The 22,707-nt window shown below is 47.7% G+C and overlaps 1 protein-coding gene across 7 annotated transcripts in view; it reads left to right on the top strand.

Annotated features, from left to right (window-relative positions):
* The window catches only part of PCID2 (PCI domain containing 2), a 62,686-nt gene extending 39,979 nt beyond the window's left edge, over positions 1-22,707 (top strand). For 3 of the 7 annotated variants that reach the window (XM_077813662.1, XM_077813670.1, XM_077813654.1), the window contains 2 exons: positions 69-176; positions 356-1,614. In XM_077813662.1, coding sequence (XP_077669788.1) covers positions 69-176; positions 356-514 — 267 coding nt within the window. In that variant the 3' untranslated portion in view covers positions 515-1,614. Of the gene's footprint in view, positions 1-68; positions 177-355; positions 1,616-15,076; positions 15,193-17,273; positions 21,452-22,112 lie in introns of those variants that run through there. The other 4 variants (XM_077813702.1, XM_077813697.1, XM_077813688.1 and 1 more) reach the window with 3 other exon arrangements.

Genomic DNA, 22,707 nt, shown 5'->3' with positions numbered 1-22,707 from the left:
CAGCTTCAATGACAGCCTGTACTACAAAGTTAAAACAAAACCAGGCAAATAATATTTTTGTGTTTTAGGAAGATCACCACAAAGCCAAATTAAAACAACAACAAAGCAAATGCCATACCTGTCTGTTCTGTCTGAAGGAAAAGGAGGACAAAAATAAGAAAGCATATTGTCCAAAGGTGAGTTGCCATTTTTGATCCACTGTAATAGTTAACTGTAGCTTGCCTGCATTCCTGCAGAGCTTTCAGGGAAGTCACTAAACGAGAAATGTTCAAGTTTAAAGTTCAGTAACTCTAAGGGCAATGCCTGGGTTCAGTGTCAACAAATGACAACTTAAAAAAAATTTTTATTTTTTTAGTGGTACAACAATGCTCCCATTCGAGGAAAGAGGCAACCCCTTATCTTTTGGACAGATTTGCCAGCTACCCTGAAAACTGCTGGGCAGCACCACATTTTGAACATCCATCCCATAACCCAGTCCCCACTTCGCCTGACACGAAAAGGGGAGAGCTGCTAAAAAGCTGACCGCTAGTACCATACATCAGTGCAATACAGGTACAAGTTGGAGGATAACTGGTCGGAGAAGAGTACACAGTAAGACTGGTTTAGGATTTAGCAAAAAGACTGTTCCCATAAACTGTTTACCAGGGCAATAACAGGTTAAGGAAATTCCTTACATTGCCTTTCCGAATCTCTGAAAATGTTCTCAACTCCATTGTACCCCAGTAAAACTCCATTGACTATTGGGGTTACATTGAATAACCAGGAGCAGAATTTGTTCTGTAAGGCTATATTTTCACGACACCTCCCCTCTCGCTTTCGGCTGCCAGCGGCAGTACTACGCCCTCGGATGAGATGAAGGAAGAACCCACTTTAACAGCTCTCCACTTTCTGTTTCATGCAGAGTGGGAACTGGGCCACGGGATATCTGTGTATAATCTACAGTAGCTTCTCCAATTGCTCTCAGACATACGCAAACACATGTACATATCTGTACAAACACTAGTACCGTAAACAATTAGTTGGCACAAGTTAGCGCATCCCTGTGGCTACTCTTACATGTACCATGGACAAGTCTGGTCCCTGCCTGGTGAAGGATCAAGAGAAGGATCAAAGGTAGTTTAGGGCCTTTGACTCCCACCCACCTGTGCCCATTGAGCTCAGTTCATCTGAGGATTGGCTGATAGTCTGAGAAAGGTTGGCTCCCAGACTACACAGACACCTTAAAAAGAAAAGGAGGACTTGTGGCACCTTAGAGACTAACAAAAGCATGTGCATAGTCAGCATAAAAAAGGGAAACCATCAGGCTTTTGTCTGGTTAGAGTCCTACAACATTTCATAGTTCTGTGGTGTACTGCATTCCCAATTACTATCATTTGACAGACTTTTTTCTGATTCATCTAAACTGAGCTAAACTGGTGTAAATTTTCATGGTTAAAAACCCACACAATATTTGACTTTATGACAAATAAAAATGCTCAGAGTCTTCAGGGTTTGCTTTGTTCCTCTTCGCTCTCTCACAGTACTGGGTGTGGTGTGTGTAATTAGTAATACAGCGCAGCAAGTTTGGCTTGCTTAATGGATGGGTTTCAGAGTAACAGCCGTGTTAGTCTGTATTCGCAAAAAGAACAGGAGTTCTTTTGGCACCTTAGAGACTAACCAATTTATTTGAGCATAAGCTTTCATGAGCTATAGCTCACTTCATCCGATGAAGTGAGCTGTAGCTCACGAAAGCTTATGCTCAAATAAATTGGTTAGTCTCTAAGGTGCCACAAGTACTCCTGTTCTTTTTGCTTAATGGAGTTAGCTTAAAAACATGTCACCACTTGATGTCACCATAGTCACAGGACTCACCGGTGAAACTAAAGAGAAATTGTAAATATGTTTTTTACAAGTTGATTCTTTCTGCACATTAAGGTCAATGAAGAATCTACTCTGGATACAAAGATAATTAGTCCAATCCAGTTAATAACAAAACAGTGTGTCAGAAGCTACATTATTTGCAGTTTTGGTTGCATGTTGGGCTTTCCTTATGTTATTGTTTGGGTTTGTTTTTTTTAAAGAAAACTCAATCTACTGAGTAGTTGTCCTATGCCTTTATTTCACTGGACATAAATCAAAATGGATCCACTCACATATAGCATTGCCTTTGCAGTAATATCAAGGCAGCAATCTGTACTTTGTATTTTCATATTATTATAGAAAATTCAAGAAAGCTTTTAAAAAAGTCACTCTTCTAGTGTCTCCCCATATGGCACTTCTTTATTCTTGACAGGTTTCAGAGTAGCAGCCTTCTTTATTCTTGTTCACTTGGATTTCTTTTTTGTAAATAACACTGTGAGCACTCAGAGAGATGGCACATTAATGTGGACCTAGAGACCCCATTATTGATAACCCCCCCCCCTTCCAAAGGCTATTTCCCTTTTTCATTAGGGCAGAGTACCAGCTCTGCTGTTGTGAAGGTTAAGAAGTGTTTTCTCTTTAGAAGGACTCTTCTATGTGCTCTAAAATCCACAGGCTTTCTCAGATCATCTTGAAATCCATTGTGTCTTGTGGGGATGCTGGGTGCTGTTAGTGATCCAAATTTGGGGTCATTTGAGCAAGGAATAGCTCAAGATACAACCCCCCTCCCAATCCAATCCCCCAAACAAATGCTCACCTTTCCCCCATTCTCCTACTGATCTCAGTCACTTGATATTTATCTCAGCTAGTGCATGGCACCCACTGTCCCTGAAAAGGTTTGGCTTGCTAGTATGGTACGTGCCAAACATTCACAAGTCAAAGAGATTGAAATGTGAACGTGCAGCAAGCCTAGGCCAGAGGGTTTGCAGACAGTCCATTGTTACAGTAACTGGATGGCTCCAAGGGACATGCTATGGTCATTGAACTTGAGCTAGACCCATGCACAGTAAATTCAAAGCCTACCATTGGCAGAAATGATCTACAGGCATGTTGCTACCATCTGCCTCTGTTAAGAGTTTTTGTTTCCTTTTGGGAAATGTGCCCTACTTATTTGCACAGCTAATTTAGAAGGGGCACTAACTGTTTTCTGAACAATAATGTATTACACACATTTTATGCAGATATGTGAGAAGGATTGCTGGGCATGGTGCTAATTTTCCACCTGGGGGATTAGTATAGCAGAGCACCAGCCTTAATTAATCAATTAGCATTGATTAACTAGAGGCAAGAGGAAAGACAGTATGGCTAATGTAATCATGTTTCCTCAATAACAGACCTTAGTGTGCTTAAGGTGCAGGGGTTTATCCTAACTAGCCCATTAACATGATGTGCTCATAAACGGTTTAGATGTTTAGGCCATGTCTACACTAGAGATCTACAGCAGCACAACTGTACCGATCCAGTTGCACCACTGCAAGGTCTCCCCTGTAGCCACTCTATGTTGATGGGAGAGAGCTCTCCTGTCGGCATAATTAAACCACTCCCAACAAGTGGTGGTAGCTGTGTCGGCAGGAGAGCGTCTCCTGCCAAAATAGCACTGTCTTCATTGGCACTTCTGTTGGTGTAACTTATGCTGGTCAGGGTGTGTGGTTTTTTTCACAGCCTGATCAACAAAAGTGCTAGTGTAGACATAGCCTTAAAGCTAAAGGAATAGGAGTAGAGGGCAGAGCAGTTGATGGGGGGGGGGGAAGAGTGGGTGTGTTTGAGAGGGATGGGGGAGAAGGGGACAGAGGAGTGAAAAGCAACTGGAGGAACGGGGTTTGGGACTGAGAGGAAGGGGGAATTTTTGGAAGAAGAGGGGATAAATATGGATGGGACTAGAGGAGAGTGGGGCGGGGAATGGAGGGGACAGGACACTGGGAGGAGGAACATGGTGATGGGTGGCAGGGGGAATCAGGGGGATTAGGAGCTGAGGAACTGTCAGCCCCACCTTCTCCCCTCCCATGTGGGAGTTCTCTCTTTGTATCCCTCCATGTAAGCCCAGATCTAGGGGCTTCTTGCCCTTCTGGAGTACATCTAAGCCCCTCTCTTCCCTCCCTCCCCCATAAGCCAGGGTCTGGGAGGGCCTGCTTCTCTGGATCCCTCTGAGCCTGTCTCCCTGTCCCCCATGTGAACTCACATCTGGGGAAGCTGAGTACAGAAACACTTGAAGTAGGCACCAGAAACAGGTTGCTGTGACAATGGTGAGGAGGTGAGAACAAGCATGCTTGGTGCATGTCACAGGCTCACAAGTACTCCACTAGGGAGGGGACGACTCACTGACATGAATGGAGCAGTTCACACATTTCAGAGCTATTATTTCAGGTTGTATTCACATCCACGAGTTGTTCTCATTCAGTTGAAAACATTTCATTGAGATAACTGAGCCACTGCACTGCTCTCTGAGCCCCTTGTGCTACAGATGGATGTATAATGTCCCTTCCTCACAAACAAGGCCCAGATCTGGGGTTAGGACTTTGCATCTCTACTTTCCTGCTCCTTCCTGCCTCCAGCTAGTATGTGCAGTCCTCACAGCCGCAGTATGTTCCCACCTTCCCATGGCCCTCTAAGCTTACCAAGGGTATGAAGTGGCGGGGGGAGGGAGGGGGCTGGTGTGGGTGGGTGTGGGAGAGTCTTGAAGCAATGGGCACAATTGAGGGAACTTTGGAGGAGATGGAGCAGTGGTATGTGAGTCTGAGCAGTTGTGGGTGAATATGTGGGTCAGAGCAGTGAGAGGAGTGTTGGTGCAGGGAAGAATGAGGTGGAAAGGAGGGGTCAGGGTTGTGCAGTGAGGAATGTTGGGGGAAGCTTCAGCTCTGTGCCCCCCAAGTCCCCAAATACATCAATCAATCAATCAAAGGTACTTATAGGGATGCAATCTCTATAATATCTGAACCCCTCAGTCTTTAATGTATTTATTCTCACAACCCCCCTGTGTGACAGGGCAGTGCTATTATCCCTGTTTTACAGATGGGGAACTAAGGCACAGAGAGACTGAGGTCACACAGGAGGTCTGTCATGAAGCAGGGAATTAAATTCAGCCCATGCCTCCCAAGTTCCAGGTTCTAACCACTGGATCAGCTTTCCTCTCGTGCCTGTGCTCTGCCATCATAGACTCATAGACTTTAACGTCAGAAGGGACCATTATGATCATCTAGTCAGACCTCCTGCACGACGCAGGCCACAGAATCTCACCTACCCACTCCTGTAACAAACCTCTAACCTATGTCTGAGCTATTGAAGTCCTCAATTCGTGGTTTAAAGACTTTGAGGTGCAGAGAATCCTCCAACAAGTGACCCGTGCCCCACGCTGCAGAGGAAGGCGAAAAACCCCCAGGGCCTCTTCCAATCTGCCCTGGGGGGAAATTCCTCTCCGACCCCAAATATGGCAATCAGCTAAACCCTGAGCATGTGGGGAAGACTCACCTGCCAGACACCCAGGAAAGAATTCTCTGTAGTAACTCAGATCCCACCCCCATCTAATATCCCATCACAGGCCATTGGGCGTATTTACCGCTAATAGTCAAAGATCAATTAATTGCCAAAATTAGGCTATCCCATCATACCATCCCCTCCATAAACTTATCAAGCTTAGTCTTGACGCCAGATATGTCTTTTGCCCCCACTGCTCCCCTTGGAAGGCTATTCGAGAACTTCACTCCTCTGATGGTTAGAAACCTTCGTCTAATGTCAAGTCTAAACTTCCTGGTGGCCAGTTTATATCCATTTGTTCTTGTGTCCACATTGGTACTGAGCTTAAATAATTCTTCTCCCTCCCTGGTATTTAACCCTCTGATATATTTATAGAGATCAATCATATCTCCTCTCAGCCTTCTTTTGGTTAGGCTAAACAAGCCAAGCTCTTTGAGTCTCCTTTCATAAGACAGATTTTCCATTCCTTGGATCATCCTAGTAGCCCTTCTCTGTACCTGTTCCAATTTGACTTAATCCTTCTTAAACATGGGAGACCAGAACTGCACACAGTATTCCAGGTGAGGTCTCACCAGTGCCTTGTATAACCGTATTAACACCTCCTTATCGCTACTGGAAATACCTCGCCTGATGCATCCCAAGACCGCATTAGCTTTTTTCACAGCCATATCACATTGGCAGCTCATTGTCAGCCTGTGATCAACCAATACTTCGAGGTCCTTCTCCTCCTCTGTTACTTCCAAGTGATGCATCCCCAGTTTATAACAAAAATTCTTGTTATTAATCCCTAAATGCATGACCTTGCACTTTTCACTATTAAATTTCATCCTATTACTATTACTCCAGTTTACAAGGTCATCCAGATCTTCCTGTAGGATATCCCGGTCACTTTCTGTATTGGCAATACCTCCCAGCTTCATATCATCTGCAAACTTTATTAGCACATTCCCACTTTCTGTGCCAAGGTCAGTAATAAAAAGATTAAATAAGATTGGTCCCAAAACCGATCCCTGAGGAACTCCACTAGTAACCTCCTCCTTCACCTTTCAATATGACCTGTTGTAGTCTCCCCTTTAACCTGTTCTTTATCCACCTTTCAGTTTTCATATTGATCCCCATCTTTTCCAATTTAGCTAATAATTCCTCATGTGGAACTGTATAAAATGCCTTACTGAAATCAAGGTAAATTAGATCCACTCCATTTCCTTTGTCTAAAAAATCTGTTACTTTCTAAAAGAAGGAGATCAGGTTGGTTTGACATGATCTACCTTTTGTAAAACCATGTTGTATTTTGTCCCAATTACCATTAACCTCAATGTCCTTAACTACTTTCTCCTTCAAAATTTTTTCCAAGACCTTGCATACTACAGATGTCAAACTAACAGGCCTGTAGTTACCAGGATCACTTTATTTTCCCTTTCTTAAAAATAGGAACTGTGTTAGCAATTCTCCAGTCATATGGTACAACCCCTGAGTTTACAAATTCATTAAAAATTTTTGCTAATGGGCTTGCAATTTCATGTGCCAGTTCCTTTAATATTCTTGGATGAAGATTATCTGGGCCCCCTGATTTAGTCCCATTAAGCTGTTTGAGTTTGGCTTCTACCTCGGATGTGGTAATATCTACCTCCATACCTCATTCCCATTTGTCATCCTACCATTAACCCTAAGCTCCTGTCATAAATATAAAGGGAAGGGTAAACACCTTTAAAATCCCTCCTGGCCAGAGGAAAAACCCTTTCACTTGTAAAGGGTTAAGAAGCTAGGATAACCTCGCTGGCACCTGACCAAAATGACCAATGAGGAGACAAGATACTTTCAAAGCTGGAGGGGGGGGGGGGGAGAGAGAAACAAAGGTTCTCTCGGTCTGTGTGTTGCTTTTGCTGGGACCAGAGCAGGAATGCAGGTCAGAACTCCTGTGAAGGGTTAATAAGCAATCTAGTTAGATATGTGTTAGATTCTGTTTTGTTTAAATGGCTGATAAAATAAGTTGTGCTGAATGGAATGTATATTCCTGTTTTTGTGTCTTTTTGTAACTTAAGGTTTTGCCTAGAGGGCTTCTCTATGTTTTGAATCTGATTACCCTGTAAGGTATTTACCATCCTGATTTTACAGAGGTGATTCTTTTACTTTTTCTTCAATTAAAATTCTTCTTTTAAGAACCTGATTGGTTTTTCATTGTTCTTAAGATCCAAGGGTTTGGGTCTGTGTTCACCTATGCAAATTGGTGAGAATTTTTATCAAGCCTTCCCCAGGAAAGAGGGTGTAGCGTTTGGGAGGATTTTGGGGGGAAAGACATTTCCAAGAGGGCTCTTTCCCTGTTATATATTTGTTAGACGCTTGTTGGTGGCAGCAATAAAGTCCAAGGGGAAAAGGTAAAATAGTTTGTACTTGGGGAAGTTTTAACCTAAGCTGGTAAAAATAAGCTTAGGGGGTTTTTCATGCAGGTCCCCACATCTGTACCCTAGAGTTCAGAGTGGGGAAGGAACCTTGACAGCTCCTCATTAAAGACTGAGGCAAAGTATTTGTTTAGATATTGGGCCATGTCTAGATTATCCTTAACCTCCACTCCAACCTCAGTGTTTAGTGGTTCCACTTCTTTCTTTGTTTTCTTCTTATTTATATGGCTATGGAACTTTTACTATTGGGTTTAATTCCCTTCACAAGGTCCAACTCTATATGGCTTTTGGCCTTTCTCACTTTATCCCTACATGTTCTGACCTCAATAAGGTAACTTTCCTTGCTGATCCCTCTCATCTTCCACTCCTTGTAGGATTTCTGCTTTTTCTTAATCACCTCTCTGAGATGCTTGCTCATCCAGCTTGGTCTACAACTCCTGCCTATGAGTTTTTTCCCCTTATTTGGGATGCAGGCTTCTGATAGTTTCTGCAACGTTGACTTGAAGTAATTCCAGGCCTCCTCTGCCTTTAGATCCACATATTCTTCAGTCCAATCCACTTCCCTAACTAATTTCCTTAATTTTTTTAAGTTAGCCCTTTTGAAATCAAAAACCCTAGTCACAGATCTATTTTTGTTTATCCTTCCATTTAGTTTGAATTGGATTAGCTCATGATCACTCGAAACAAGGTTGTCCCCTACAACCATTTCTTCTATGGGGTCCTCACTACTCACCAAAACCAAATCTAAAATGGCATCCCCTCTTGTTGGTGAACTACTTGGTGAAGGAATCCATCAGCCATCGTATCCAGGAAAATCTGAGCCCTATTATTATTACTAGCACTTTTCCTCAGTCTATATCTGGGAAGTTAAAGTCTCCCATGATCACACAATTCCCATTAGTATTTATTTCATTAAAAACATTAAAGAGGTCTCTATATATATCCAGATCAGATCCCGGTGGTCTATAGCACACCCCAAGCACTATCCCAGGGGAGGCTTTAGTAGCTTTCTTCCCCAATGTGATTTTTGCCCAGACAGACTCTGTCTTATCCATTCCATCACTTCTTATTTCTTTAGTCTACCTCATCACTGATATACAATGCTACTCCACCACCTTTGCCTTTATTTCTGTCTTTCCTAAACAGCACATACCCTTCAATACCTGTAGTCCAGTCATGACTGCTATTCCACCATGCTTCTGTTATAATATCTGGTTTCGCTTCCTGCACCAATAGCTCTAGTGCCTCCATTTTGTTATCTAGGCTCCTCGCATTAGTGTACAAACATCTTAATTGTTGCTGTTTGGCTTCTCTCACATTCTTTACCCGATTAGGCACAGACTTTCTGCCGCCAGTATCACCTATTAGAGTGGTATCTACACTACCCTTCCTCCTTACGTCCATTCTCCTACCGACAACTGTATCCTTTTTTACTTCCTTTTCTTCCCTCTCAATGTTAAAATCCGGCGTGGAGATTACCTGGACATCTCCCAACCATTTCCCCCAAATTCCTAGTTTAAAGCTTTCTTAATCAGTTGTGCTAGCCTCCATCCTAGAAGTCTATTTCCCTACCTACTCAGGTGAAGTCCATCCCGAGAGAACAGTCCTCTGTCTATGAATGCTTCTCAGTGGCTGTACATCCCAAAGCCTTCCTTGTAGCACCCCTGCCTGAGCCATCTGTTTGATCATCATAATCTTGTCACACCTTTGTTGGCCTTCTCTAGGAACAGGCAGAATCCCACTGATCACCTGAGCCTCAATTTCCTTAAGTGTCTTTCCCAGTCTGGCATGGTTTCCCATGATACGTTCCAGCGAGAATCTAGCCGTATCATTTGTTCCCACATGAAGGGCAATCAGTGGATTCTTTCCGGCTCCCATTAGGATCCTCTTCAGCCTCAGGTCCACATCCCATATCTTAGCACCTGGCAGACAGCACACCCTTCTGTTCTTTGGATCAGCTCTGGTTACAGGCCTGTCTGTTCTTCTCAGTAAGGAGTCCCCAATCATCTAGACCTGCCTTTTCCTGGTGATGGTGCGATTCTCCGGTCTATCCCCTGTTCCCTCTGGTTGCAAGTCCTTTCGATTCTTATTCTCCCTTGCAATCCTCTGCAATCCATCCTGTACCCTCCTCGGGCTCATATTTGGTGTTATCTCCATTGACTCTTCCCTTCTTCCTATAGGGCTAGCTGCTCTTTTCTTCCTTGCCCTCTCACCTTCAGTGACCACCTGCTCTGCCCCTTCTTCATTTTCCAACTCTGCAAACCTGTTCCTGAGTTCTGTTTCTCCTTCACTAGCCCGTCTTTTCCTCTGCCTGGTTCTCTTAGTCACATGCTTCCACTGTCCTCACCCAGCAGTCTCCCCTCAGAATTCTTTGGTCCTGCTTCCATCTGCAAGTCTGAGCTTTTCCCTTCAGCCTCCTCATGTCTTTGCTCCATCATCCACTCGAACCCCCTTCTAAACCTCCACCAGAGTTTCCACCTGCATCTCCAATCCTCTGATCTTTTCTTCCATCAGCTCTATCAGGTGGCACTTCATGCAGATGAAACTCTTTTCAGGTACCCCCTCCAGGATCATGTACATGCCGCAGCTTCCACATCCAGTCGTCTTCATAGTGTCTTCCACTACTTGGGTAACTACCACTGCTGCCTCTGTGTCAGTCATAGCCTTCCCACCTAAATCCTGTTAGTCTGGGAAACACAAACCAAAACAAAACAAACCCCCAACGAGCACCACAACACTGCGAGACCACCACACATTCCCTTCACGAGCCTGTCTGTTCCTCTGCCTGTGTCTCTTAGTCTTCCCCCGAAACTCCCCTTGCAAACTCCCGCTCCCACTCAAACTCCCGTTTACAGCTCTGTTTGCTGGCTCTTGTGCCGCTGCAGCTGTCTATGCCGCTGCCTGACTGGCTGGCTACCTTCTCTCCCACTCCCCTTAAAAATATGTCCCCACTGTCTCCATGCTAGTCTCGGCACTGTTCCTGTATCAACTCCTTAACCAGTGAGTCCTATGCTAAGGTTTGCCTCTCTGTGGGGCGGGAGAAGCAGGGCCGGGTTAACTTTTTGTGGGCCCGGTGCCAAACATATCTGTGGGACACCATGGGGCAAGGAGCAGGGGGTCGGGATGGTCAGTCTCCAGAGTGAAGGGAGGGCAGGGGGCAATGAGGCACAGTGTGGTGGGAGCTGCCCCGCTCTGCGCAGCCCAGCAGGAGGCCACTGTTTATGAACCTGCAGCTGCCAGACGCACGCAGGCCTGCTCAGCCCTGTGCTGCCAGCATGGCCGTTCCCCTAGAGGATGGGCCCACACCACACTGCCCCCCTTCCCAGGGCCCCACCCTTACGCCCAGTGCCCCCTCATCCAGAGTCCTCCACCACAGATCTCTATGGCCAGCCCCCACCAGTCCCAGAGACCTCCCCTGCTGGCCTCCCACCACAACTGCACAGCACCCTGCACACCACACTGCTTGCCCAGCACCCCCCGCCCATAGACCTCCCCACTGCCCACCACCTTCCTCACAGTGCCACCATCACAGCTGCACAACACCCCATATTCCTGAGGGGATTCTGCACCAAAAAATTAAAAATTTTGCACACAATATTTTAAAATTCTGCAAATTTTATTTGTCAATAAATAAATGTGGAGGCTCCAACATGGCAGAGGGGAGCACAGGTCACTGGTTGCATGGAGGTGGGAGATTACCCTACAGCATCCCACCACCCCACCCCGGGACAGCGACTCGGCAGTGTGGCTGCACCTGACCCTGACACAGTGCAAGGGCCAGGCCTGCCCCAGAAACACCCTGGGGCCCTGCCCCCCCTGTGCCAGGTGCACCAAGTGTGGATGAGAAGGCTCAGCCCGGCAGCAGGATCCAAGTGCAGAGGGACTTAGTGTGGGGGGATCCAGGTGGGGGTAAGAGAGTTCTCTGTGGGGCAATCTGGTATGGGCGGCTCAGTGGGGGATCTGGATACACAGAAGCTTATTGGGGGGGTTCCAGGTGCAGGGGCAATGGGACTCTTCAGGGGATCCAGGTGAAGGTGTTTGGGGCTCAACGGGGGGGTCTAGGTGCAGGGGAGGTGGGGGTTCAGGTGCAGGTGGTTGGGGCTCAGTGGGGAGGGTGTTTGGGGGGGCTCATCGGGGTGGGACAGATGCAGGGGAGGTGGAGCTTGTCAGGGTGAGAGTTCGATGGACCTGCTTAACAGGGGAGCCCCAGCTTCTGCCAAGGGGAGGCCGCATGCTGGGCTCCAGCTTCCCTCCTGCCCCCGCTTTGCCCATCTCCCTCTCTTCCCCATCCCATGCCCCTTCCGCACTGCCCCATCTCCTTCCCACGCCACCCCCTTTGTCCCCACTGCCTCTTTCCCCCAGCCCCCGCTTCCCCTGCCCCTTCTCTTCCCCATCCCATGCCCCTTCCCCACTGCTCCATCTCCTCTCCAGGCTTCCTCACCCCCCAGCATGAGCCGGCAGAGCGGAGCGGGTTGGGGCCGGATTGCTCCACTTCCTGCTGTCTGGTGTTTGCAGGTTGGGCCTGACCCCGCACTCACAGGGTGGTGGGAAGTGGAGTGACCCAGCCCCAGCCCGCTCCACTCTGCTCCCAGCCTTGGAACTTGGGGGGCAGAGGGGAACCGCCCCACCAGCACTCACTGGTGGTGCGGCTGGGAGCCAACAGAGCAGGCTGGGTCTGGGTCGCTGCACTTACAGCCGCCCAGTGAGTTCAGGGCAGGCCCTACCCCTGCTACAGTCCTCAGGGGAAGGGGTGGAGTGGGGGCTGGACTGGGGCAGAGCTGAGGCAGCAAGAGGCAGGGCAGGGGCGGAGCAGGGGCTGGGGCAGTTTTCCTGGCCAGCTCAGCTGGCTGGGGCCTCTTCTGACTCTGGGCCCGAAGCCATGGCGCCACTGGCTCCATGGTAAACCTGGTACTGGGCAGTTCCACCCTCTAAAGATTACAAAGCACAAACATTATCCCCATTCTATTATTACAAACGGTACAGGAGGTGGGAGGAGCACTTAGCAATCACATGGTATCCTTTACATTTAGCTGGCCACAATAGTGCCTCCACTGCAAACTTATGTGATAACTACAACTGCCTAAATGACCACTAATGCCTACAAAAAACATTTCTCTTTCTGTTCAGACAACAAGGAAATTCACTGACCAAAACCATAGTAAATGCAGAGTTAAGATTGCCTGGTAGGATCCCATGCCATTCTAGAATGTAGGGTTCAGCAAAACTCAAACCTTTGAAAAGCAAGAAATACAGAATTAAGGTACAACCATGCAAGCTTAACTTTGCCCTCTTTCAGCAATGACCCAATATGCCCATAGCACACATATTCACACACTGTCTTTACAGATGGGCCAGAACATTCATGGGATAGGTCATGTGACTGCTGTAGGACAGAGTCTAATGCCTTATCATTGCTCACAAAACTTGTGTTTAGGTGAGCTGGACTGAACAGGAGATACCTACATCTGCCCTACACTCAAACATTTAGCCTACTCCACAGCAATAACCCCACACCTGCTACATTTCACAGCCCCCTCAACCTTACACACACAATTTCATCTAATTGTATACTTTCACTTCCCCCTCATTTGATGCACAAACCACTCTTATCTCCCACCTCACTGCTGACAATCCCCATGGCAAGAAGATCCTTGTGTGTTACTACTGACGCAATCTACATACCTAACTCAGCAGCAATATGAGACACACTGGATCCCTCAAGGTAAACATGCACCTCTTTCCTTTGATCACACATATGGCGGAGGGGAAAGGGAAGGAGAGAAGAGACAGGGAACAGGACCCAGAAAGGTAGGGCCTCCCAGATCACTTAATATCACAATCACAGCTTTTCCAAACCACTCCAACTAAATCCCTCCACCATTCTGTACAGCAACACACAACACAGTGTATGCAGTTGAAACACATGCAGCTAATTCAGAGTGGCTATTCCGGCGGCAGAGTTAAGGTTGTGTGGGTGTGATGGTGCTGCCTGTGGGAGTCAGCTGAGGTCACTCACCCAGGGTGAACTGCAAACAGAATGGGGCAAACAAACCCAAACACTGGTGGATATTCCAATACTTAGATTTATCAAGCCAGCACAAAACAGCTTCTATAGTACCTCACTGGTTACTCAGAAGTCCAAATAATGCAGTTCCCTTAAAGTACCCAGCCTCAGGCCTCCATCCAGACACACATCAAACATATGACGACAAATTCTGAAAATCTTATTTCATCATATAAAAGAAAAGGTTCTCCTGATCCCAAAGGACCAAGCCCCAGACCCAGGCCAAATGATAACTCAGATCTTACCCAAAATACACACTTATAGTCAATTCTTATTAACCAAACTAAAATTTATTAAAAAAGAAAAGAGAGAGTGTGTTGGTTAAAAGATCAATATGCATACTGACGAGTTCAATTCTTGAGGTTCAGATACACAGCAGAGATGAGTTTGTAGTTGCCAAACGTCTTTTAGAAATAGTCCATGGGTGAAAGTCAAATGTCCATGTTCAGGGTGACTCCAGTCAGTGACTGGGGATCTTAATCGTTATGGCTCAAGGTTTCCCCTTCTTGAAACCCAAAGCAGATCTGAGATGAAGAAGGATCGTGTCCCAAGGTTTTTATACATTTCCAGCAGCCTTTTGGCCTGAGAAAACAATAGGCTTATCTTTCCTTCTCCCAAACATCATGTCAATTAGCACAAGGTGATTTATCCATTAAACAGTTCAGATACAGGTTACCACAACCTTCAAAGAGACATATAGACAATCATACTATTTCACTCAAGTGTCTTCCTAAATGTTAATATTCCTTTTTTGATCTTTGAATCAAAGCTATAGAAATAGACAAGACTTGTTTGCTTACATCACAAGACCTGAACAAACATCTACTCTTCTATCTCTCACAATGCAGACTTGTATTTCAAAGCTCTATTCATTTACATCGCTTCCTCACCTGAAGAGTTCATGTTTAGCTATTCCACCTGGAAGCAGGCAGGGCACACCCTGACTGTTTTGTAGAAGCAATGCACACATTGCTCTATCCAAGGACAAGGGCTAGATATGAACCATGAGAACTTGATTGTTTGGACAGCAACTGTGGGAGGCTTTCTTAGCCTGGGCTCAAGGCCTGAGAACCAGGATTGTAGTAGATAAAGGATGGTAGCTAAGTATATTAATCAACGTCATGCATTCCTTTGGGTAGCAGTGTGTAATGCTTAGGGGGAGAAATATAATAAAAGGAGAAGGTGGAAGGCGGGGGGGCAGAACAGCCCATCTCCGCTGACCAGCCTGCTTGCTTGCATAAAGCTGTGTTCTGTCTCATCATTGAACCGCCATAACTGGCGCCCAAACGTGGGGCCCTCAGCACTCACCTCGCCCGGCAAGGGTTTCAGACGCGTCACTCATCCGCTTCGTGGATCCCGGTGAGTATTTTTCATTGTGGTAAGTATGGGAAGCTCCCTCTCTGCTTTGCAAGTGCAACACCGCAATGAGCTGCAGTATTTGCTGCGTAAGGCTCAGCATGACTGCCCGGCTCGAGCACTTACTCTCCTGCTACAGGAGGTGCGTGCCCAGTGCCCGTGGTATCCTGAAGCCGGAAGCCTTAAGCTAGCGGACTGGGAGCGATTGGGCCAGACATTGCACGAAGAGCCTCGGGCGCCCGTGCAGGCTTTACATGCCTGGCACCTCTGCCGCGACGCGATACAGCGTGTCACCTCTGATAGGCCCTCCCTCGCGAGGCTGGTGATCTCGCCACGCCCGTCCGCTCCTGCAGCCATCCCCCCCTCCTGGCGATGCGACACAGCGTGTCGCCTCGGAAAGGCCCTCTCTAGCACCAACAGAGGGGCTGCCGATCCCGCCGCCCCCGTCGGCTCCTGCAGCCATCCCTCCCCCTGCTTCGCCCCCAGTGCCTCTATTACCACCGCCTCCCTGGCCTTCCCCACCGGAGCCGGTGTGTGATCACCCTCCCCCCGTGGGGCCCTCCGGAGGGTCATCTGCATCTGCTCAGAAGCTTTCGCTGGTGCAACAAATGGTTCACGCAGCGAAAGCTCGATCAGATCTTACAGCGGAGGAGTTGGCTGATCTGGTCTCAGTTTGCCCGGTGACCTGGCAGAATGATGACCAGGGCAACCCCGTGGGCACCTGGACCACTTTGCCATACTCGGTGGTTAGAGAGGTAAAGAAAGCAATTCGTGAATTTGGCCTGACTAGCACCTTTGTGCGTGGTCTCATTGAAGGGATAGGTACTGGGTACTCCCTAATCCCTGAGGATTGGAAAACGCTGCTGCGCATGATGTTGTCACCCAGTCAGTATGTTATTTGGCTTAGTGAGTATCGGCAGATGGCAGAACGCCAAGCTCAGGTACATAGAGAGCACGGTATCATTTATGAGCATTTGGCAGGGGAGGGCCCGTTTGCTACTATTGAGATGCAGTCTCAACTCCCTCAGGCCGTCTTCCCCATTATTTCCACCTGTGCCCAGCATGCTTTCAAGAAGGTCCCGGATTCAGGCAAGCCTACCAAAAGCTTTGTCAGTATCCGTCAGGGTGCCTCAGAGTCCTTTTTGGATTTTACCAACAGATTGCATGAGGCTATCCTCCGACAGGTGGATAACACTGAGGCAGCTCACGAGCTCCTGTTAAAATTGGCAGTTGAAAATGCAAACGAGGATTGCCACAGTGCTCTCCAGGCAGCACAAGCCTCTGGTATTTTAGAGCTCTCAGACATGCTGCGGGCGTGCCAGAACATTGGCACACAAGCCCACAAGGCTGGAGTTCTGGCTGCCGCCCTCAGAAAAACTGGGAAGGAGGGGAAGCGTTGTTACCGCTGTGGTAAGGAGGGTCATTTTCAGCGGGAGTGCCGCTCATCTAAGGCACCAGCCCGACCCTCAAAGAAGTGCCCCAAGTGTGGGAAAGGTTATCACTGGGCCAATCAGTGTCGTAGCGGGTCGGGAAACCACGCAACGGGTCCCCCCCGAACCCAGGGCCAAACGGGGGTGTTTCCTACTCAGACAACCGCTCCTCTGCTTTACAATCCGTAGACTCTATGAGGGCGGCGACTGCTGGAAGTGCAGGGCTTGATTTGATCATGCAGGAGGACACTGACTTTTGGCTGCCAGGGGAGGTCTGTGCCATACCTACACAGGTGATGGGACCTCTCCCTGCCGGCTTTGTAGGTCTTGTTCTCCCTCGCTCACATGCTGGGAAACAGGGCTTTTTTGTCATTCCAGGGGTCATTGATGCTGATTACACTGGCATTATTAAGGTTCAGGTGTGGACTCATCTTCCACAGTCGCTCCCGCGTGGACGGTCAATTGCACAATTGATTTTAGTCCCCTATCAGGTGCCAGCTGCCGAGGATCGAACTCAGGGCGGAGGCGGCTTTGGATCGACGTTGTCTCACTCGCCGTCTCACAGCGCGTCTTCTTCACTTGTTGCTCTGACAACGTCAGTCCGCCCCTCGAAACCTCAGTTAACACTTCTCTTAAATGATGTTCCTTTTACAGGGCTGGTGGACACTGGAGCTGACGTTACGGTGATTTGTGATCTGGAGTGGCCGGTTAGTTGGCCTACGGCTCCTTCTAGAGAATTGTGGGGGATCGGGGGTAGTAAACCCGGGCGCCAAAGTTTGTCTTGGGTCACGGTCTCTAAACCGGGAGGCCGTACCCTTGCTACTATCCGCCCTTTTGTACTCCCTGTCCACCTCAATATTTGGGGCCGTGATTTACTTACAAAGTTAGACACCACCCTCGATATTAACATCTGATGGCCCAAAACCCTCCCTCACCCACCGTGCCCTCCGCCTTACCCTTGGTATGGCAATCCTTAGAGCCCGTATGGATTGACCAGTGGCCCCTCCCTCTAGAAAAGCTAAAAGCACTTCATTCGCTTGTGCAGCAGCATTTGCAAGCACAGCGACTGGAGAGCTCCACTAGTCCCTGGAACACCCCGATGTTTGTTATTAAGAAAAAATCAGGTGCTTGGCGGCTGTTACATGATTTAAGGGAAATAAATAAACGCATCCAACCTATGGGCCCCTTGCAATTTGGCTTACCAAATCCAAATTTAATTCCTCAAACCAATCAACTTTGTGTGTTAGATTTAAAAGATTGTTTTTTCACCATCCCCCTTTGCCCTCAGAATTAGCTGCTGTTATTTTGGCCTTTCAATTTTTTGCTGATTGTCCCTTTAATTTAATTGTGGATACCCATTATGTTTATCAGGTAATTGATCATTTACCCCTTGCCCTCATTACCCCTCAGGTTGATGCAGACCTCCTTTGCCTGTTTTTGTTTTTGCAGCACCCTTTTGCCACTTGTCATTTCCCTTACTTTGTTGCTCATATTCGCAGTCATACCCCTCTGCCTGGGCCACTCACTGAGGGCAATGCACGCGCCGATCGCGCGTTGCGTGGTCAGGTAAATTCCCTTTTTTCTGACCCCATTGAAAGCCATTCCTTTTTTCATCAGTCTGCCTCTGTTTTGGCCCGGCAGTTTCACATTCCTGCTGATCATGCACGTTTCATTGTTCCTTCCTGCCCCCACTGTGCTGCTGCTGCTCCTACTTTTTCTTATGCCGTTAACCCCCGAGGTACCGCAGCAAATCAGCTGTGGCAAATGGATGTTACTCATGTGCCACAATTTCGCCCCTATTCGTTTTTACATGTTTCCGTTGATACTTATTCAGGCTTCCTTTGGGCAACCCCACAACGTGGGGAAGCCACTAACAAAGTTATTCACCATTTGCTGGCCTGCTTTTCTGTTATGGGTCGCCCCTGCCAAAATAAAACAGATAATGCCCCAGCCTACTGCTCTGCAGCCCTCTCCACCTTTTGTGCCCGCTGGGACGTCCGTCTTAAACACGGAATCCCTTATAATTCCACGGGCCAAGCCATTGTTGAACGTGCCAATTGCACACTCAAAACCTTGCTAGATAAACAATTAAAACAAGGGGAGCTGCATCTCCGAACCTTAGGAGACATTCAACAACAAATGCATATCCTCTTGTTTACTTTAAATAATTTAACACTGAATGCAGATCAGCAGACCCCTGCGGATCGGCATTTTCACAAATCTGAAGTACTGGAAAGACCGCGTGTCTTTTACCGTCAGCTGCCCGATCCACAGTGGCTGGGCCCAGTACCTCTAATCACTTGGGGTTGGGGATATGCTGCTGTGTCTCTCCCTGCAGGACCGTTGTGGGTTCCAGCTCGGTGTGTGCGACCGGCACTTAAACAACATGGCATGGCACCAGGGACTGTCGAATCCCATACCAGAGTTTCAGCTGACCTTGGAGGAGACCGCGTTGCCCCCCGAGTCGACAACGATGGGACGGAAACGGAGGAGGCGTAGCGTCCCAAGCCAGCCCGTGACATGGGGAGCAGTAAAAGCATTGGTCGCCACGGCCCAACGAAGACTGGCAGCAGATCAACAGCCAGAGACTCCTGAGACTTTGTTTGTGGCGATTCTCGCCCAAATCACTGCTAATTCTGTGATGATTGTGTGCCTTTTGTGCCTGCTATTTCCTGTAGGGGTTGGCTCGGAAGCGCTTCCCCCGTTACAAGCCCGAATGATATATAATATATGGGAAAGATTGGCTTCAATAGCAAATGTTACCCACTTTTGTTTACCTAATTCTGTAGCAGCCGGAGATTTGTTAGGTACATGCCTTATTCCAGTATGTCATCACCCTGAGGAGATGGAGAATAAGACACTGTTCTCTGCTTATGCGAATCTTTCCTCCCAGTACTCTAGCATGGCTAATTGGGGCCCGGCCAATTAGACTCTGCCTCGCACGGCTATATCCCTCCACACACCGTACCCGGCTGGGGCTCACAATGTCACCTGTGCGCGTGTAGTTAACTGCACTAGTACAAAGGTGCCCTTGGGCTGTCGAAAAATTTCTCAACCCCTTTTAAATTGTTCCCATGCTGTTAATGTTTCATATAATTATGGCCATATCATCCTACCATCAGGATGGTTTTTTACTTGCGGTTCACGCACCTTTAATTATATTCCTGCAAATTTAAGCGATGGCACCCTTTGCTGTCTTAGTAGAATGATACTTATATTGCCTTTTGCTGGTTACAATTGTAGTAAAAGAAGTGTACCCCTTTTAGATGATTGTATTGCAGATGTTGAGCTTTTTGGTTATTCTGTGTTTGTAATCATTGGGCTTATTTTTTTTGCTGCTGCTGTGTACATTGTATTCCTTCCTTGTTAAGACTTTGTAAAATTTCGCCCTGGAAAGCTCCCCAGGTTATGTCCTTGTCTGTCTGGGAGTTAAATAGCATGACAAAACAAATTGACGGCTACCATGAGATGGCCAAATTTCATTAAATAAAAAACGGGGGGATGAAGAGTTCATGTTTAGCTATTCCACCTGGAAGCAGGCAGGGCACACCCTGACTGTTTTGTAGAAGCAATGCACACATTGCTCTATCCAAGGACAAGGGCTAGATATGAACCATGAGAACTTGATTGTTTGGACAGCAACTGTGGGAGGCTTTCTTAGCCTGGGCTCAAGGCCTGAGAACCAGGATTATAGTAGATAAAGGATGGTAGCTAAGTATATTAATCAACGTCATGCATTCCTTTGGGTAGCAGTGTGTAATGCTTAGGGGGAGAAATATAATAAAAGGAGAAGGTGGAAGGTGGGGGGGGGGGCAGAACAGCCCATCTCCGCTGACCAGCCTGTTTGCTTGGATAAAGCTGTGTTCTGTCTCATCATTGAACTGCAACACTCACCAGTCTCTAAATCCTGGTCTACACTAGGAGTTGAGGTCGAATTTAGCAGCATTAAATCGATTTAACCCTGCACCCATCCACACAACAAAGCCCTTTTTTTTTACTTAAAGGGCTCTTAAAATCGATTTATTTACTCCACCCCCGACAACGGGATTAGCACTGAAATTGGCCTTGCCTGGTTGAAGTTGGGGTACTGTGGACGCAATTCGATGGTATTGGCCTCCAGGAGCTATCCCAGAGTGCTCCATTGTGACCGCTTTGGACAGCACTCTCAACTCAGATGCACTGGCCAGGTAGACAGGAAAAGGCCCGCGAACTTTTGAATTTCATTTCCTGTTTGGCCAGCGTGGCAAGCTGCAGGAGAGTGCAGAGCTCATCAGCAGAGGTGACCATGATGGAGTCCCAGAATCGCAAAAGAGCTCCAGCACGGACCAAACAGGAGGTACGGGATCTGATCGCTGTATGGGGAGAGGAATCCGTGCTATCAGAACTCCGTTCCAGTTTTTGAAATGCCAAAACATTTGTCAAAATCTCCCAGGGCATGAAGGACAGAGGCCATAACAGGGACCCGAAGCAGTGCCACGTGAAACTTAAGAAGCTGAGGCAAGCCTACCAGAGAGGCAAACGGCTGCTCCAGGTCAGAGCCCCAAACATGCCACTTCTATGATGAGCTGCATGCCATCTTAGGGGGTTCAGCCACCACTCCCCCAACCGTGTGCTTTGACTCCATCAATGGAGGAGGCGGCAACACAGAAGCAGGTTTTGAGGACCAGGAAGATGATGAGGAGGAGGTTGTAGATAGCTCACAGCAAGCAAGTGGAGAAACCGGTTTTCCCAACAGCCAGGAACAGTTTCTCACCCTGGACCTGGAGAGCCAGTACCCCCCAAACCCACCCAAGGCTGCCTCCCGGACCCTCCAGGTGGAGAAGGGACCTCTGGTGAGTGTACCTTTTTAAATAGTGTACATGGTTTAAAAGCAAGCATGTTTAATGATTAATTTGCCCTGGCATTCGCGGCCAGTACAGCTACTGGAAAAGTCTGTTAACGTGTCTGGGGATGGAGCAGAAATCCTCCAGGGACATCTCCATAAAGCTCTCCTGGATGTACTCCCAAAGCCTTTGCAAAAGGTTTCTGGGGAGGGCAGCCTTATTCCCTCCACCATGGTAGGACAGTTTACCACGCCAGGCCAGTAGCACGTAGTCGGGAATCATTGTAGAACAAAGCATTGCAGTGTATGTTTGCTGGCGTTCAAACAACATCCGTTCTTTATCTCTCTGTGTTAGCCTCAGGAGAATGATATCATTCATGGTCACCTGGTTGAAATAGGGTGCTTTTCTTAAGGGGACATTCAGAGGTGCCCGTTCCTGCTGGGATGTTTGCCTGTGGCTGAACAGAAATGTTCCTCGCTGTTAGCCATACGGTGGGAGAAGGGAGGAGGGGTTAGCCACATGGTGGGGGGAGGCAAAATCCGACCTTGTAACGAAAGCACATGTGCTATGTATGTAATGTTAACAGCAAGGTTTACTGTGAAAGAGAGTACCCATTGTTTTATAAAATGTGTCTTTTTAAATACCACTGTCCCTTTTTTTTCTCCACCAGCTGCATGTGTTTCAAGGATCACAGGATCTTCTCCTTCCCAGAGGCTAGCAAAGATTAGAAGGCGAAAAAAACCACACTTGTGATGAAATGTTCTCTGACCTCATGCTGTCTTCCCACACTGACAGAGCACAGACAAATGCATGGAGGCAGACAATGTCAGAGTGCAGGAAAGCACTAAATGAATGCAAGGAGAAGTGGCGGGCTGAAGATGATAGGTGGTGGCAGCGTGATGAGAGGAGGCAGGATTCAATGCTGAGGCTGCTGGAGGATCAAACTAATATGCTCCAGTGTATGGTTGAGCTGCAGGAAAAGCAGCTGGAGCACAGACTGCTGCTACAGCCCCATGTAACCAACTGCCCTCCTCCCCAAGTTCCATAGCCTCCTCACCCAGACACCCAAGAACGCGGTGCGGGGGCCTCCAGCCACCCAGCCACTCCACCCCAGAGGATTGCCCAAGCAACAGAAGGCTGGCATTCAATAAGTTTTAAAGTTTTAAAGTTCTGTGTGGCCTTGTCCTTCCCTCCTCCACCACCCCACCCAGTGCTTCCCTCCTCCACCACGCCTCCCGGGCTACCTTGTCAGTTATCCCCCTATT

Source organism: Eretmochelys imbricata, chromosome 1, assembly GCF_965152235.1.
Source record: "Eretmochelys imbricata isolate rEreImb1 chromosome 1, rEreImb1.hap1, whole genome shotgun sequence".
NCBI lineage: Eukaryota > Metazoa > Chordata > Testudines > Cheloniidae > Eretmochelys > Eretmochelys imbricata.
Note: the sequence above shows the minus strand (reverse complement) of the source record. Positions and strands in the feature narration are given on the sequence as shown.